This window comes from Synchiropus splendidus, chromosome 19 (genome assembly GCF_027744825.2).
Source record: "Synchiropus splendidus isolate RoL2022-P1 chromosome 19, RoL_Sspl_1.0, whole genome shotgun sequence".
NCBI classification, from domain to species: domain Eukaryota; kingdom Metazoa; phylum Chordata; class Actinopteri; order Syngnathiformes; family Callionymidae; genus Synchiropus; species Synchiropus splendidus.
This window is the reverse complement of record NC_071352.1, coordinates 13,440,988-13,458,102: the sequence shown is the minus strand read 5'-3', so window position 1 is coordinate 13,458,102 and position 17,115 is coordinate 13,440,988. Positions and strand designations below refer to the sequence as shown.

The 17,115-nt window shown below is 44.5% G+C and overlaps 2 protein-coding genes across 5 annotated transcripts; one reads left to right on the top strand and one right to left on the bottom strand.

The window, feature by feature from the left end:
- Positions 1-1,150: 1,150 nt before the first annotated feature.
- Positions 1,151-6,058, top strand: cbx1a (chromobox homolog 1a (HP1 beta homolog Drosophila)). Its single transcript, XM_053850686.1, has 5 exons — positions 1,151-1,157; positions 1,442-1,730; positions 3,434-3,605; positions 3,878-3,972; positions 4,532-6,058. The coding sequence occupies exons 1-5, from the start codon at positions 1,151-1,153 to the stop codon at positions 4,680-4,682; spliced, it is 714 nt and encodes a 237-aa protein (XP_053706661.1). The 3' UTR covers positions 4,683-6,058.
- Positions 6,059-6,996: 938 nt separating this feature from the next.
- Positions 6,997-16,339, bottom strand: nfe2l1a (nfe2 like bZIP transcription factor 1a). Of its 4 annotated transcripts, none has more exons than XM_053851689.1 (10): positions 16,212-16,339; positions 13,744-14,106; positions 13,518-13,679; positions 11,842-11,952; positions 10,139-10,201; positions 9,933-10,070; positions 9,239-9,311; positions 8,552-9,019; positions 8,256-8,473; positions 6,997-8,171 (listed from the first exon to the last, which is right to left on the bottom strand). In XM_053851689.1, the coding sequence occupies exons 2-10, from the start codon at positions 14,011-14,013 to the stop codon at positions 7,551-7,553; spliced, it is 2,124 nt and encodes a 707-aa protein (XP_053707664.1). In that variant the 5' UTR covers positions 14,014-14,106; positions 16,212-16,339; the 3' UTR covers positions 6,997-7,550. The 4 variants fall into 4 exon arrangements, with proteins under 4 accessions (XP_053707664.1, XP_053707661.1, XP_053707660.1 ...); XM_053851686.1 differs by adding an exon at positions 14,492-14,577 and having other exon boundaries at positions 6,997-8,473; positions 16,212-16,313; XM_053851685.1 differs by having other exon boundaries at positions 6,997-8,473.
- Positions 16,340-17,115: the final 776 nt, after the last annotated feature.

Genomic DNA, 17,115 nt, shown 5'->3' with positions numbered 1-17,115 from the left:
ATTTCGTTCCGATAGCTGCAGAGTAGCTGCGCGCCGGCCATGTTAGACGCTGCTGCTGCTGCCGCTGCAGGCCGCCCGGCATGTGGCGACGTGGTACCATGCAGAGGAATGCACATTCTCGACATTGGAGTCACCTAAACGGGGGTTCCATTGTTGCACCCGCGACTTTGGTTGATTTACCACTGCAAATCAAGAGTTGGCCCTCGAGTCGTGTGAAGGCGCGAGTCCTGCTCGGTGCCCTGTGGTGTGGGAAGTGGGTTCTATGTAGCTAACCATCTGTTGGAATGGTAGGTCCTAAATACGATGAAGGCAGGAATGTATATTTAGTGGATCAGTGGTGCAGGAAAGACATCTGAGCATTTTACCGTTTAGCCGTTTCTCTTCGTGTGGTACCTAAACGCAACACTTTGCCACAGTCATTCGTTATCGTCACGCCCCTAAACCTTCCAGTTGTTTAAAATGCTCTGTTCTAACCAGCAAAAGGTGACCAAAAGTAGTTGTACCGCTCTTCTTGTTTCATTTGTTTAAAAGCCCAACTGTTGCTGGGGGAAATGGCCAAGTTGATATTCCAGTATTAACTACAGGTTTCTGAATAGATGTTTTGAGGAGCAGCCAGGGGTCGAAGGGGATCCGGTTCGGGAACCACAGAATTTCATCTCTGCTATTTGCGGACGATGTTGTTCTGCTGGCCTCATCAGACCGGGACCTTCAGCATGCACTGTAACTGCGGTATATAAAATTGGAAGGTTGTTTGACGACAGACATATGTTACCCCTTGAATCAACCTTTTTCGTTACGTGTGTCAGTTGTGACCCAAAATGTGTGTAAATCATGGATGCTCTGATCAGGATTTTTGCTGGTCTCAGGTATCGATCACATGGATTGATTTTGAATTTGTATTCAAAATGATGAGGCCTTCTGCGTACGATGTCAGTGAACCATTAAATCATTTTAATTCAGACGTGTTCTATATGCCTCTTAAAATAAAAAGAAAACCTAGTTGAATGCAGCTGCTTTTAATTCAGTGTGAGATGTCACTGTTTGGTGAATCTCCTGAGACTTTGCTATGTCTGAAATGTTTCCATACTGGCTGCTAGTAGCGGGACTCAGCCGGAGCACTCGGCGTGTTACACAGCTTTTGTGATCAGCAATGACAAGTAGTGATCGACATTTAACAATCACCCTGAGACTGGCCGATCACGATCGGTGGCCGATCAATTGGAGCATCCCTAGTGTAAACTTTGTTTTCACGCAGCACTGTGGTACTGTCAGCCATATTTAAGCCATGTATATAGTACACACTGCACATCCCCATTTGCTAATGCTTTTGTTCCATTTGTTGGCTCACCAGACAGTGATCGTTCAGGTTTTTTTTTAAACAGTGCATCAAACAGTGTTGGGAGTGTGCTTTTTTAACATTGATATTTTTATGGTTTATCAGAGACCTTCTCACCACCTGTCAAGCTGGCAGCTGTAGTAGCACCAAAGAAGGCCAAGAAAGCCGACGAGGAAGAGCAGCCACGTGCAGTTCCAGATGCTGCTGTTGCTGCCACAACTGCCTCTGACGCTGAAACTTCGGCCCCTGCACCTGACGCTGCAGATGCTGCCCCTGCTCCACCGCCACCCCCAGAGGAAGAGGAGGAGGAAGAGTATGTTGTAGAGAAGGTCTTGGAACGCAGAGTGGTGAAGGGCAAAGTGGAGTTTTTACTGAAGTGGAAAGGTTTCTCAAAGTAAGTTCAAATCTTCAGATACTTGAGTCTGCATGACAAGGTCAAGTAAGCTTGAAGCTGCTTGGAAATGTTATTCTTTTCCAATTAGAGTCACAATACTAAAATTGCAAACTTGATATTGATACCCGGGAAAATACTTGACGGTTTTCTTACGCCGTCGTCTGTCTTGGTTCATTTCAACATGTGTAGAGTCACCCGCATTAGTTCTTCACTTCTTCCTCATTTCTTCACTTAGTTAGCTATTATATTTAAACATAAACAAATACTGATGTTGGAGTCAAACACCACTAATAAGTTTCATCATAAAACTCTTTCAAGAGGTACTGTCGTGTGTCCAACACATGGAACAGAATGAAAATGTATTTGATCGTGATTATTATTGTTATTGCTGTCATTTTTTTTGTCCATATCGCCCATCCCTAATTCACACTATCCTCACAGCATGTTGAACACGGTGAGAGAGATTACTGACGATTAGGAAGATTTTTATCAGTGAAGAACAGTGTGTTCACATCAGACTTCTGAGCCAAATGTGTGAAAAGCCCCTTAAGTAATAATTAAAAATAAAATTAAATAATGACCGGACTAACACAAGGAACATATTCATGTATGTTTCACATCTTCCAAATATGGACTTTTTTAATAACGTGTGCAGAATACGGCTGCTCTGATCAATCGCCCACCGATCATCATCCGTCGATATTGTGGTAGTTGAATGCCAATCAATACCTGTCATTGCCAGTCACAAAAACAGTCACCTGTGACATCCGGCTCTCTGATGTAGCCCCGCTGGGTGTGATTCGTCCGTTCCTCCCTACTCACTCTTTCAATCTGTCATGTAAAGTTTGCATTGAGTGTGACATTCGGGAAGGCTGAGCAAAGCATCACTATGGCTGATCGGTATCTGTGGTCGGCAGCAAAAATCCTGATCACACCAGAAAGATGTATATTTTTTAGTGGTGGGAGTTAATAATGATTAATTACAACATTATTACAATTAATTACAACCAAAAAAAGAATTACATTTAATAGAACAGTTATATAACTCTCCAGACAACACAGAGCCTTTAAGTGCAGGAGTCCCTGGTCCGCTGATCCCACTGATGCACAAGACACGTTGCAGCTAGGATGATAACAACAACAACAACAACAAACATGGAGGAATCCCTGAACAAAAGCAAAAAAAGCGGTTTACTTTTGTTCAGGGATGTTTTCCGCTACACAATTGCCAGGGTTTCCACTACTCTGAATGGACTTGAAATTCTTATACAAATATAGTGGTACTTTTCCTGTGACTTCAAAAACGTCGATGAGTTGGCTGTGTTGTTGTTCTTTTGCTTCTCCTGGTCACGGTCAACCTCAGACTGAAAACATAAATTCTGCTGTATAACAAATGACAAGCCAAGACAGAGAGCATCTGATATTGTCTGTGTTGCGTGACAGTATGTCACACTGCGTTGGAGGGTCACCAACCTTTTAGCAAGCGTACGCTACTCAAGGTAATGTGTGACCTACGATTGGGACAGTACATGGTTATTACATGGAAGTTGTAATTATGGTCTCTGCAGGATACCTGGTGCCCCTGTGTACTATATTGATAATTGTTATTCTCCTCTTTTCATTATTTTTTTGTAACTTCTGTTGAACGTTGTCTTCACTTTGAAAGTATTCAGGCCATAATAAGTCGGCATGTATGTTTCTAGTGAGGACAACACATGGGAGCCGGAAGAGAACCTTGACTGTCCGGACCTGATTGCAGAATTTATGCAGAAATATAAAGAGAAGGAGGAGAAGAAGAAGGAGGCCAAGAGAAAAGCTTCCAGCGATGCTTCGGGAGACTCTGAGGACAGAGGCAGCAAGAGGAGGAAGGATGAGGTATGTTGTTCAAGTTCAAGTTGAATATTAATTCAGAGGTTGACGGTATCAAATGAGGATGAAACATACTCAACAATATTGCTATTTGTCTTAAAATTTGTCCACACAAACCATGTGGGGGACAAGCTTCTTTAGCCTCAACCCAACAGGTCCATCCTCAACACAGAAACTCTTACAAGAAAATGATTTTGTCACCTATTTCAACACATATTTTCAAGCAGTTGAAGCAGAAGGTGGATGTTGTACATTGATCTTGATGTCCTTGACTTCAGGGTGAAAAGGCACGAGGGTTTGGACGGGGCCTGCAGCCGGAGAGAATCATTGGCGCCACAGACTCGAGTGGAGAGCTGATGTTCCTCATGAAGTGGTGGGTCTGTTTTTCCATTGTCAATCTGCTCTTCATTCATCTCGCCTTAAGGCTCATATGTCGGAATAAGAACTTATTTCCTTGTTTCCTCAAGGTAACAAAATCTTGATGTAACAATCTAGTTTCACAAAGATTTTCTCGTGATAAGGTATAAACTATCATAGTCCAGCCAATATCTGCGCCTCTCAGCACTGTTCTGTTGCACAACCCTGGCCACAGTCACTCTTGAATCCCATTGTACCCTGGAAGCACATCATGGATATAGCAAGTGAATAGGAAAGGAGCTCCGCTCCACTTCAGGTGGGCATCTCAGTCTGGCGTGGTCCTGGTCAGCTCTGCAGAGCGTAGATTTGACTCACTCTAAAGACAAGGAGATCCCAGGGTTTGTAACATCTGCTGTAAAGCATGTATGTGTAGCGACTAATAAATGCTATGAGTCAGCTTTGTTGACTGGGATCTGGGCATAAACCAGGTCAGATTGTCCCACTGTGCTACATTCTGTAGGCATGTGGCCGACCAAACAAGCTTTGATTGTTGATCCACCTCTGTACATGCGCAGGAAAAACTCGGATGAGGCCGACCTCGTACCTGCAAAGGAAGCCAATGTCAAGTGTCCCCAGGTGGTTATCTCCTTTTATGAGGAGCGTCTGACCTGGCACTCATACCCCACAGAGGAGGAAGAGAAGAAGGAGGAGGAGAAAAAAGACTAAAGGGAAAGTGTTGGAAAAGGTGCACCGAGATGAGGGTGTGGCCGTGAGATGTGGAGCACCAAATCCAGATTTGTCAGAAACCCATCAGTGTTCCAGGATGTCACGTGAGAGCTGCAAATGTAGCTGATGGAGTTGGGTGTGCTACAGGCAAGGAAATAAACAGGTTTGAAAAGGTGCTCCATCCAGTATCCTGACAAGGTCCATTTGAGTTTTTTTTTTGTTTTTTTTTAAGCCCTGATTAAATTTGCCATTGTCTGCGACTCTGGTAAATTTATTCTGCCATTGCTCCGCAGCAGTGCCCTGTTCAATCTCTGTTCAGTGGTGGTACCTAGCTGCCCCATCAGGATGGGCTGGCCTTCCTCTGAACCTGCTGCCCACTGTTGAGGGGGCCAACCGTTCACTGGTCAGGACACACAGGACGGACCATCTTTTACCATCAGCATCTTCTCCTCCTCCTCCTGCTGCACAAGGCCTCCCCGCCAGCCAAAACACGCCTCACCTCAGAGGGGTTGCACCAGAATGACGTCATTCCTGTCTCGGACGCTGCTTCTGCTTCTTCAATCATGTTCCCCTCATTCTAAAACGGTGACCGTTCCACTTGCGGTTTAGTCCTCAGATTGTCAAAACTCTGCTCCAACCTGGACTCAGAGCTCCAAGGCATCTACGCTAGCTGGTGATATTTTTAGAAGACACTGTTTTGATTTGTATTTCATTTAGTGGAGATGTATATTCCGTGTGCGGTGATTGCAGCTCAGCCTGAATAAACTCAGTCTTCACAACTGCATGGTCTTCTACAGTAATATACTGTCTTCTGTCAGATCAATGTCTCGCTGCGCCAACGTTCGCTTCTTTATTTTGAATAGTATATTCCTTTTGGACAAATAATTTTCTTGTTGGCCATAGGTGTTTCCTGTCAATTATATACTGATCTATTTTATATTTTGCTCACCAATCATGTGACTCAACTAGGCAACAGTCAAGACTGCTTTTTTTTGTTTGTTTTTTTTTCTTTTTCTTTTTTATTTTTCTTTCTCCTGTCTAATTGAATGTAGCCCAGTGTGACTGTTGTGTTGCTGACCCCAACAGAGCAGATGTCTCCGCATTTGGAGAGAGTCTTTCCAAGTGGGTGGCAGTTTCTGATTCTCAGTTTCCTCATGACGTTCCTGTGATCATCACTGGTTACCTAGTTAGCTTTTCTATCTCTGGATCACTCTCTGTTTAGCAAACTAGCTTGTGTTGTCCTGTTGCATGTTTATCTTGAACTGTCACTGTTGTGGCTGGTCTTTTAATTTTCTTTTTTTCTGACAATAAAGTTGTCATTTTCATAACTGGTGATTTTTCTAGAGATTTTTTTTTCTAAGGTAAACACTGTCTGGGACTAAACTCATGCCACAATAAAATGTGCTATGAATCTGGCTCTGAAGGTTTCAACTTGGGTTTAAAAAAAGCTTCTGGTTTGCCTACAATTCCCCACAGTGTCCTCTAAAGGCTATCGCTCAGTCCTTCATCCTTGGAAAAGTCATGATGACAATGGGTGACTTCCAGGGCGTCTCTAGTTTGAGACTTGCAACCGGGATCGGTTCCGACCAACCGGCCGCAAGTCAGATTGGACCTAAGTCAATACCATTCAAAATAGCCGATGAAAGGGTTATAGGTACTACTGTGTGGGAGTGAGATGCTGGGATACTGTGCCGCTGTAACTGTCGTACACAGGCTGCTACGCGCTGCGGTGCCAGACATTGAATGAAAAAAATAAGCATCTACTGGCCCTGGTCATAAGTACAGGTGGACGTCTAAATCATTCTTAGAGTCAAAATGTTTTCCACAAACCACATGTGACGTTGAACTTGTGTTGTCTATATTTAAGCCAATGTTTAATCTCACGTTTGATGCCTAGCTAACTTGGGGTGGGTCACAAAGACCTGAGGAATCCACTCACTTATACAGAGGTTAAGTTCAGACGCAGGAAAGTCAAAAGGCTTATTGAAGAACTTCAACCTTTTTAAGTCTTTCCAACTAGTGACCTTCAAGAGGGCTAGTGTGGAGTCAGAACATGGAGCCTGCCGACTGAAGAGGTGATCGATAACCTGTTGTCCACACCAAACCACTGAGCTGTCCACTGATGCAGGTGGCTCCCTTGCAGGAAGTAGGGTTGAATGTTCGGCGCTATCTTGACCCTATTCAGACACCATTCCTGCTCACACTCTACACCTCAGACGTACTCCAGAGGTGTCTTTGGCCTCACCGAAGCACCTGTAGTGAGCATAATAGAGCACCACGAAAGCCACAGAGACATAGTTTTCAAGGCAATAAATGACAATAACAATTTAAAAAATTTATTCAACATTTTAACACCTTGGCAGCTTGAATATTCAACGTTTAAACCATTAGTAATAGCAGACAGGACAAACAAAATGATTCCTCACAGGTTCTCTGAAGCATGAGCACATTTCCAAATACAAATACAAAGATAAAAAACACAGTTTTAGATGTGGATGAAGTCACCAAGTCCTGAAATATTGCTGATCCACTCGGACCACAGTAGGACGTGGCTGCCATTGCTTGACCATGCGATGTACCTGTTCAGAACACCCCTGAGGTACTGAGGCATGTGACCCTCACGACTGCTGCACGGCGTCATGTTGACTTCTGTTTGAGCTCCATCTGATCTCCAGACGCGAATGCAGACATTAGAAATCAACCCAATTCATATGAACTGTCCTGTAATCAAGCTGACACATGTCAAACTCAAGTACCTGGCACTTTCTCATTCAAAAAAGTGGATGACCAACATACAACTGTAGCAGAACTGGGACTCTCCCGATTCCACCGGAAGGAGGTATAAGTACATGAACGACTGAGAATAATTCACGTTCTCTTTTCCCTTCGCTTCTTGCGTGTTTTTCCAAACGCACTCGACTGCTCGTGCGTGTGTGACTCCACGCCAACAGTCGCGTCTGGCCCGACATGAATCTGGAACTGTGTGGAATCCAGTGGTCGCCCCAACTCATCTCTTAAACTGGAGGACACCTCCCAGTACAGGGTTCTCAGTTCCCGCTTCATCTCTTTGAGGCTCCTCAAGGCTTCCTGTCTCTCTCTGAGCAGCCGAAGACGACGGTGCCTGAGGGCCGACACCTCAACCTCGAGGCCCCGCAGGACACCAAGCTTCCTCTGTCTACAGTTCTGAGCAGCGATCTTGTTCTTGCCACGACGCCGGATGTCCCTGACCATGGTGAGCTGGTCCTCAGTCAGCTGGTACTCAGCCAACAGGTCATTGAACTCCTCCACAGGCAGGTGAACTATCAGCTCATTCGAGAAAGGGATCTTCAGGGCTCGGGCTCGCCGCTCATCCCGGCTACGCATCTCTGAATCCGAGTGCCGCCTGGAGAAAGGAAGCTTCCTGTGGACATGTGATCTGGTGGATCTGCTAGGTTTGATGGGGGAGGAAGGTCTCCAGGGCTGGTGGTAGGTGTGGTCGTGGCTGACCTCCTGGGTACAGCATGGGGTCAGGATCTTATTGTCACCAAAGTTAGGCGAAAAGAATTTCACATCTTCTGGACAGTGCCCACCCACCGCTCCGAGCTCTTCTTCTTCCTGCTCCTGTTTAATGGTCACCCCAGCTTCCATGTCTGGGGAATCGAACCCTACCTCAGAGCCATTATCCCCATTAGAAACGCCTCCCTCTGAAGTAGAAGGGGAGGAGGTGGAGATGCTTGACACACATGGAGATGAAGGACTGTAGCTGAAGTCCAGCGAGAGACCAGAGTCAGAGTCCACTTCACTCTCAGCTTCTGTGAGGATGAACACCATGAAGTCACCAACACAAATCGTAGAATGTTTTCCTTACTCTATTCCTTTAAAAACCTCACCTTGCTGAGGTCCACTAGCCAGCCGCTGCTCATGTGTTGCTGAGGACTGGGAGAGGACATCATCCTTCATCTCAGAACTGAAGCCTTCTTCCAGAGCCAGGTCCAGAAATTCCATCTCACCCAAGACGGCAGCTTCCTGCAGGAGTTCATCAAACTCCGCCTCATCCTCAACATCTAGCGCACATGAGGGAGATGAGGAAGAAGACAAACTGGAGTCTGGCTGCAAAGCTGATGTAAAGGCAGGATCCACATTTTCATGCAGCTCTCCAGGGAGCAGATGCATGTCAAAGGAGTTGAAGGAGTCTTCAAGGCTCAGTCCCAAGTCTACGCTCAGCAACCCGCTGTGGTCAGGAGGAGTGTCTGTGCGACTCGGGCGGCTGTGTTGTCTGTCACAGGAGGAACTGTGGTCATCTAACTGAGCACTGGGAATGAGTGGAAGTAGACCTGACTCCAGTTCACGCTCCAATCCTGAGGAGGAATAATGAAGATCATCAGAGAAACAAAACACACCAGGTCATTGTTGTTAAAGTCAACACATACACCTCAGGAGGAGTGGGAGATGTTGACAATGACCAAACACAGAGATGTTTCAGTTAGCAGTGAAAGTTGTTGTGGACTGCAGGATCACTTTTTATGCTACTTTAAACTGACATTGTTTATGAACCATGTCTGGGAAATTCTACTCACCCTGTGTTCCAGGAGCTTCCCCATGACTGAAGAGGGGATCTCCAGAATCCAGGCCAAATGAAGCGGGAATGTTCTGGAAGAGAGGACCTTCATTGACTCTTCATTTCCACTTATATTCTCATCTCCCGCTGCTTATCTGGCTCGCAGAGACCCAGACTCTCCGCTCCCCAAACACCCCTCCAGCTACAGCTGGGCCAATACAGCAGTGTTCTAGGCCAACCATGTGACATGGCCTCGGTCTGCCCAAATTAGACATGGCCACAGTACCTCTCCCAAGTCACCTCAACTAGCTTCTCTTAAATGTAGTCGTTGTTCTCCTTTCGTCATGAAGAGCTCCTCGCCTTATCCCGTCCACATGACTGATGATGCAGCAGCAATCTGTATGTCAGTCTGTCCCTCACTGGTGAACTGGACCCTAAGATACTTGAACTCCTACACTCGGGGAATGAGCTCTTCTCCAACCTGGACAGAGCATTCAATCTTTTTTTCCTCCTGAGGACCATGGTCTCAAATTTAGAGGAGCTGATAGTCAAGGTCCAATGACCAGACGGATCATCCTCCACCGGGACCCTGAGTAGACCTGACCGCAGAGACATGTCGGCGTGACACAGGGTTTTTATCTAATTTATAGATAACTGCCATTCATTTCATGTCATTGTTGTATGTATTCAACAACAAAAGGATGTTATTCTACCTGTGGTGTCAAGATAGTTAGCAGGTCCTGCCACTGGAGGTCCATCTCAGAGGTGGACGAGTCGATGTGAGTGATGGGGCCGTGGTACCTCTCAGTAGGACCCTTGTCCATGTCTTCTTCTGCAGCCACATCTTGGAACTGTGGAGAAAGCCCATGAAGTAAATCTCGAGCGACTGTTCAGCAGAGCCACATAGGCAGACAAGTACCTCGACCTCCTGTGAGAGTGGAAAGGTCACCTCCAACAGTCTGAAACACTCCAGGAGGGAGCTCTGGAAAAGAGTCAGACAGAGGAGACAGTTCAGGAGGAAAGCAGAGACAAGATGGTGCGTTGTTTTTCTTGTGTATCATTTCTTTCGTTCTGTCGAGTCAAAGCCCAAACATTGTTAGCTGGACAATGGTGGCACACACTTAAATTTCAGTTTTGGTTTAGGCTTCCTGCTGCTTAACAGAACAGAAATTTTAAAAAATGACAATCCACACACACATATGTTTGTATTGTTATCCCTGTGGTTCCTCATTGCCACACACACACTCACGTATTTTTGGGAGGACCTCTCGCTTTCTCCAGCCTCTCACCGTAAGCTTGACCATCCAAAACAAATGGATAACCTTAACCAGGACTCAGAACCAAACTGAAATCTAGCTGTAATGACCCCACAAGTTTGAAGTTTTAATCCTCAAATTGATGCTTAACCGAGTGGGGAGCTTCAAAGGTTCCCCACAAGGATGTGTGCTTTTTAACAACTGGTCCGCACAAGTGTTCAAACAAATGGCTAAACTTAACCATTTTGTAGTTTTAACCCTCAAAATGAGGCCTCACTCTGTTGATTAAAAACTCATACAGGTTCTCACAACAACAGAAGTACAAGAAAACAAGACACAGACACACAAGGTGCAGCTGTTCAAGTTTGTCACTCCTGTTTCTCTATTCTGCTGAGCCAGCAGCGGTTTTGCTTTTAAACATGAAGCGTCCAGCTCTGATTCCAAGCCCGGCAGATGCTTCACGTATGGCTTGTCAGGCAGGTTGAGTCAATTTTAACACAGTTACTGGTAAGAGGACACTGCAGACTTTTAAAACACTGCTCTGCACGAAGGCGAGGCTGAAACCAAAGTTCATCAAACAAGGGGTTTCACTAGTTTTATCAGGACACTTTTATAATGTATGAACACCTTACAGACGTCAAGTCAAGGACTAACCCAATACATGTTTTAATTGACAAACTCTTGACTTGAAAGGATTGGAAACACCTCAAAAAACACATTTTACCACTAAGTAATACCACAGTGTTTTCCCAATAAACAGTTATAGAAATTATATTTCAACGCATTGTATCACAAGTCTGCGTGTTCAGAGTCGCACAGTTATCGTGTCATTGCCATCCAAATCTCGACAGCGCCCTGACATCAGGAGTCAGGAGCCAGGTGCCTTGCAGTTGCTTCTGATTCACTGACTGCCTGGCTCCTGGGGCATGCTGGGATAGAGAGGACTGAGACACCTGAATGGCTCAGAGGTTCGTCCACAACTTTGTGAGTGGAAGTGGAAGAGGTTTGACTGATGAGAGAAGAAGCTCACACACCCACTGTTACATGTCTTTCACATGATTCTCTTTCTATGATCACCTTTCTCCGATCATGGAGTCAAGGGTCATGTGAGATCATCTGCAGGGTTTCCGTCCCTCTAATCTAAATCTAAATATTATTCACTTCAGTTTATTTTGTTGCCTAGTTCTTTTGGAGTTGGGGTTATATATATATATACATATATACATATATATATATATATATATATATATATATATATATATATATATATATATATATATATATATATATATATATATATATATATATATATATATATATATATATATATATGCACATATATATATATATATGCACACACATTTACCTGGTTCACCTCCTCCTGGTTGGACTGTGCATGTGCCACTGCACTTTCACCTCCATCTCTTCTGACATACTCTTCACCCACTGCTCTTTGTTGATTTGACACACTGCTTTCCTGGATGCAGAGAAAACAACAGGATCAATCAATGTCTTCACAGAAGAATGAGGTCAGAGAGAGTTGTGTTTTGGAAACCTATTTCACTGCGTGGAACCCTGTGAGCTGGAATGTATACCCAGAGACAGACAGCCACGTTTAGAATAACTTTAACCTTCTCCTGACATGTCTGGGAGCTTACAGCTGAACCCAGAGCCCCACAGCAGCTGGTCAGGACTGGCATGTAGGCGGCATTCAACACATTAGGACCATGCATGTGACCCCAGTTGCCACTAAATCATGCAAAATGTGGCTTCAATTGTAATCATTGGGAATAACAACTTCAGTCACTCAAGCTAATATTCAGGTGAGACTGGTTCAGCCTCAACCACCACTACACCCACATTTAATCTATGTTTGTCATGGATTGTTGAAGCCAATTCAGGCTGGTGAAAGAAGGAGCTTCTCCTTCTCTGTATCAGGTCCTTCCTTATGTTTGAGAGTCAATATGAGCTGTGTTCCGCCTTTGACGTGTTCCATTTGAATCTAAATGAGCCGGCTGCAAGTGAAAGTAAAAGTAGTTTTAGGCTGATATGAACAAACCAAAATCATTATTGACTTGAAAAAAATGTTCATGATTTACCATGCAGTGAGACATGTAAACAGGCAGGATTGCAAAACCAGCAAAGCAAATGTGTGTCAGAACGTGGTGCACCAGGAGTCAGGTTTCAAAACAAGTACGGCAGTCACAAGGGCAAGAAGAGTTCCTCTCGTGTGTTTGTCAATGATCTCAGTTTAGCCGGTGGTTCTCCTGTGCTGTGGAAGTCAAAAACACTCCGGTGCTTATGGCAAACAATCATTCTTTAGTTGGGCAATGTTTCACTAGTCTGTAATGTGATAATGAAGTAGCACCATAAGACGTGGCAAACAGGAGATGCACGTAAATGTGACAATTCTTTGTTCAATGGTATCGAACGCAAAGAATGATGCGCGATAAGACGGCTATGCTATTGGGACACATGCTGGCCCTCCGCCTACTGAAGTGACCTCTCTCTTCCTCCCACAAAATCCTCCATCTAAACATGATGGCATGAAAAGCAATAAGACACACTGAATATGGAGGTCAGAGCATGACCAGAAGCTCACACTCACTAAGCGGTGAAAAGGCCGGGACAGACAACTGTGTGTGCTGGTTTCAAAAAGGTGTGTACTCCTAACCAGCCGTCTCCACTGCAAGTTTCACCATGTCTCATCACCAGTCCTTCTGACACAACAGCTAACTCAAGGCATGTGCTGCCGTAGGTAACTGCGTCTCAACAATCACTATTGAGATCGCTTCGACGTACTGGACATGGACAACCCTCCACAGGTAACACAGTTGGAAGGTTGTTGGTTGAGTTCAGCCCAATTGTTGCACCACAATGTTTATGTGGACACGCATGTCTGACTCATATTTTATCTCTATTATTCATACAGCTTGAAATAGCTCTTGCTCATACAAGCAAATGAATAACATATTTTACATTCAACTACTGAAGTGTGTACACCTATTGCAGGGTCATTGTGTATCTGATGCTGCAGCGTACCTCATTCTGCATCTCTTCCTCCACATCTTGGTCTCCTGCTACCCACAGGCTCTGGTTTCTCTCAGTGGCAGCAACACCTCTGGACGTGTGGGTTGTCTGCTCTGGAAACGCAGGATCCGGCTCTTGCTGGACCAGCCATGACACCACCTCCTGTTGAGGAATCTGGAGGGAAATGTTTCTGTTTCAGAAGCCGGAACCTTTTCACAACCTCCACAATCCCTCTCACCTGCAGTCTGTCCGGCGAGCAGATCCAGCTCAGCAGCGTCTGAGTCCAGAAGTACCGGTCCAGATCCACACTCTTGGGGTGCAGGCCCTGCCCGCCCGCCAGCCGGTTGCAGAAGTTGTGGAAGGGAGTGTGGGTTAGCAGTGAGGTCGGGCCAAGGATCATCTCGTGCAGGTAAGATTCCAAACCGACATCCACTCTGACGCCGCACAGACTGAGCAGAATGGCCATCTGCATCAGACTATCAGTGAAGTACTTCTTGAGTGACAGCATGCTCTTCTGGCAGTGTGTGAGAACAATCACACCACCATCGACACAAATAAAATCAAATCCAACTGCGTTTTTTTTCAGTCTGAAGGGTTCAATCTGTAACAACAAAGAGAAATATATCGGGTGACATTTTGCCTTGAACTTATACGTATTTGATAGATAAATGAATACATAGATGAATAGATGAATACAAAAACTGGTCATTGTTCAAAATGAAATAGCAAGACACAAATAAATGGAGACTTCTATACTTTCACAAAGACAGCGGCATTAAATGCCCTCACTTCTGGTTTTAGCTTGCTGTTTCTTTTGCCATTTTGGGGGGGTTTCTCCCAGCTTTTGCTATAGCTATATTGTCATTGGTCCCTTTTTTCTCCCAAAAACTTGCTGCGTCTTGTCTCAGAAAGAAATTACTACATGAACCAGTTTCACTCAGTCCAAAGTCCTGTTTTAATTATTTTCAATGTGGTTAATTTGTTACCTTTTATCAACACATCTTTGGGGGAAAGGATGATGATTGTAAATGACTGTGACAGCCGATGCTGGGTCGGTCACAAACACCAAGCGCTAAAAGAGCAAATGCACAGTAGAAGTGGAGCAAAACAAAACATAAAAAGGTAGTTCTGATCACTTTGTTTTTCATAATGTTGAAGATGAGCATGTTATTTAAAGCCAGCAGAAAACCATTGTGTGACAGAGAAATCCATTTTCAGTCTCTTGCTCTCTGTTGACAGACAGTATATTCCCATCATCGTGCAGTAACACCATACAAACATCTGTCAGCTTGAAGCCTGCCAACAGCTAAGTGTCACTACAAAAGCAGCCCAAAAACATTTGAACTGTTGTTACGCCGTACCTCCTCTGAGGGACTAACAATAAGGCACTCTGGTCCATAATCTTTCTATTGTCATTGTCAAGTCGCACTTGTGTGCAACGATAAAGCAGAAACTTCGACCTACTTTCACAGATTGTTGGGTAACCACCTGCTCGCCCTGCAGCCCCACACTTACTCACTGTTGCTAGTGATGTAACTGCCCGTGTCTGGTGGAAACTCCCTTCAATGCCTCCCTCCCTAGACTGCTGGTCTGCCTGTTATGAAGTTTGGCAGCATTGCTTATCTTCACTTACATTTTTAGTCGCTGCCTACTGAGCAGGAGATCAACCGGAATATTCATATCCATTCCAGTTAATAGTTAAGCCGGAGAAGGTTAAAAGTCATTAGAATGGACTTTCAGTTGTCGATAGCTGCAAAATGATTCAGGATGTCAATTGAATATGCACCTATTTTTAAGTGAAGAAAGCTGGAGAAACAAGTGGGGACTGTGCTGGCTTCAGTATTGACCAGAACTGAATTGGTCAGCCTTCCTTCCTCTGAACCAAGTTTCATCACATGTCCAAAAAATAATAATTTAATTTGATGATAAATACATTAAATTAATGGTATCAACGTTGGATTTAATTTTTAAGAAATGTCACCAGTCTGGTGCAACCTGAATATTAAAGTTATGAATGAGTTCTGATACAAAGACAAGACGGCAAGTTAGAATTGAGTAGATCATCGGGACATATCAGCGGGACATGCTCATGTAGAAAGTAGACAGAGTTATAAGAATCTGGAGGTTTAGAGACCCACAGAGGCAACATGTTGGACAAAAATGTCACACAGTATCTAAGCAAAGTAGAGGAAGACAACGACTGAGGTTGACAGTTGTGACACAGGAGGAGGAGAAGTGGATGGGTGGAAATAGGGAGGAAGCAAAAGACTAGGAAGTTTGGCATCACACGCTCTACAGGTGAAGTCATTTCAAACACACTACGAATACTTAACAGGCCAATCCATGACCACAGTAGGATTATGCTATCTCGATGTACCAAAAACTGATGACACATTTGATCAGTTTGTGAGTGATGGACGACACTTGTATTGTTGCCACTGACCAATGCACTGTCAGAGGCTGCCCAAATGCTGACAGAAGACGCAACATTCGCATAGATACACTCTTATTTCGGCACTTATTAAATGTCTTGGTGTCCCAACATAACAAAACGCGACAAAAAAAACTTTCGATATTAAGTCATATCTTGTGTTCCGGTTCCACAATAACACACAGACCCACACACACACTTCAACACCGACTCATACAACTGACTAGGAATTATTCCTCTAACATACTCCCCCTCAGAGAGGTCCGATTACTTACTTAAAACGCACAGACAGAGAGTAAAAGAATCTCTGACGGAAGCCGCCTCGACAATATCGCTTCTTTGATCCAGTTATTTAGAACGTTCCGGTTTCAGTTGAGATCTTTAAAGCGAGAGCCCATCGTGACGTCGGCTGCAGGCCCCGCCCACCGGCGACACGTCACGGTCAACAGACTGGAGTGAGGCAACGTGTTGTCATCGTTGGCTCGTCTTGTCCCATGCGTGTGTATTTATACGCGCATGTGCCGCAGTAAAGCATCACTAGTTTAAAAGTGTAAATCACACAGCATCAACCATGAACCACTGTGGTTGATCCAGTGCACGATTTCTGGTAGATTTGATACAGTCGCAGGAACAATCGGAGGTTATTCAAATGGTTTATGTAAATTGCGTTTTTGTTTTTTGTTTGTTTTTATTCCGGTAAACAGTTGCAGTTAAATAAACAAAAACGGCATCAACTTGCAAAGGAGCGCTGTTTATTCTAGAAAAATCCTCCATACAATGAGCACAACTTCCCAAGGAGTTGTGACTAGTTTAAAAAGAATATTTTTTCGCTAGTCAAGTCGTCAGATCGCCAGTCTTGCGCCACCTCGTACCCACTGACATGTCGATGACAGGTCGATGAAGTCCTGTATTCCCCTTTTGACACGAGCCCTCTGTCTGGTTGTTTTGTGGCAGTACTTATGATTTATTCACGTAAGATTCACGACCGATATTTTTTTGTCTGCTGTCGCAAGTCCCATGTTGCCATCGCGTTAATCGAACCCTACGCACATTGTTTTGCCATTAAAATAACGACATTTAACGATTTCCTTATTCTTGTTTACTATCTGGGAAATAACCATCATATGGATTGATGCGCTGGTGTGAAGTATTAGAGCCACCTACTGGCAAGAGCCTCAA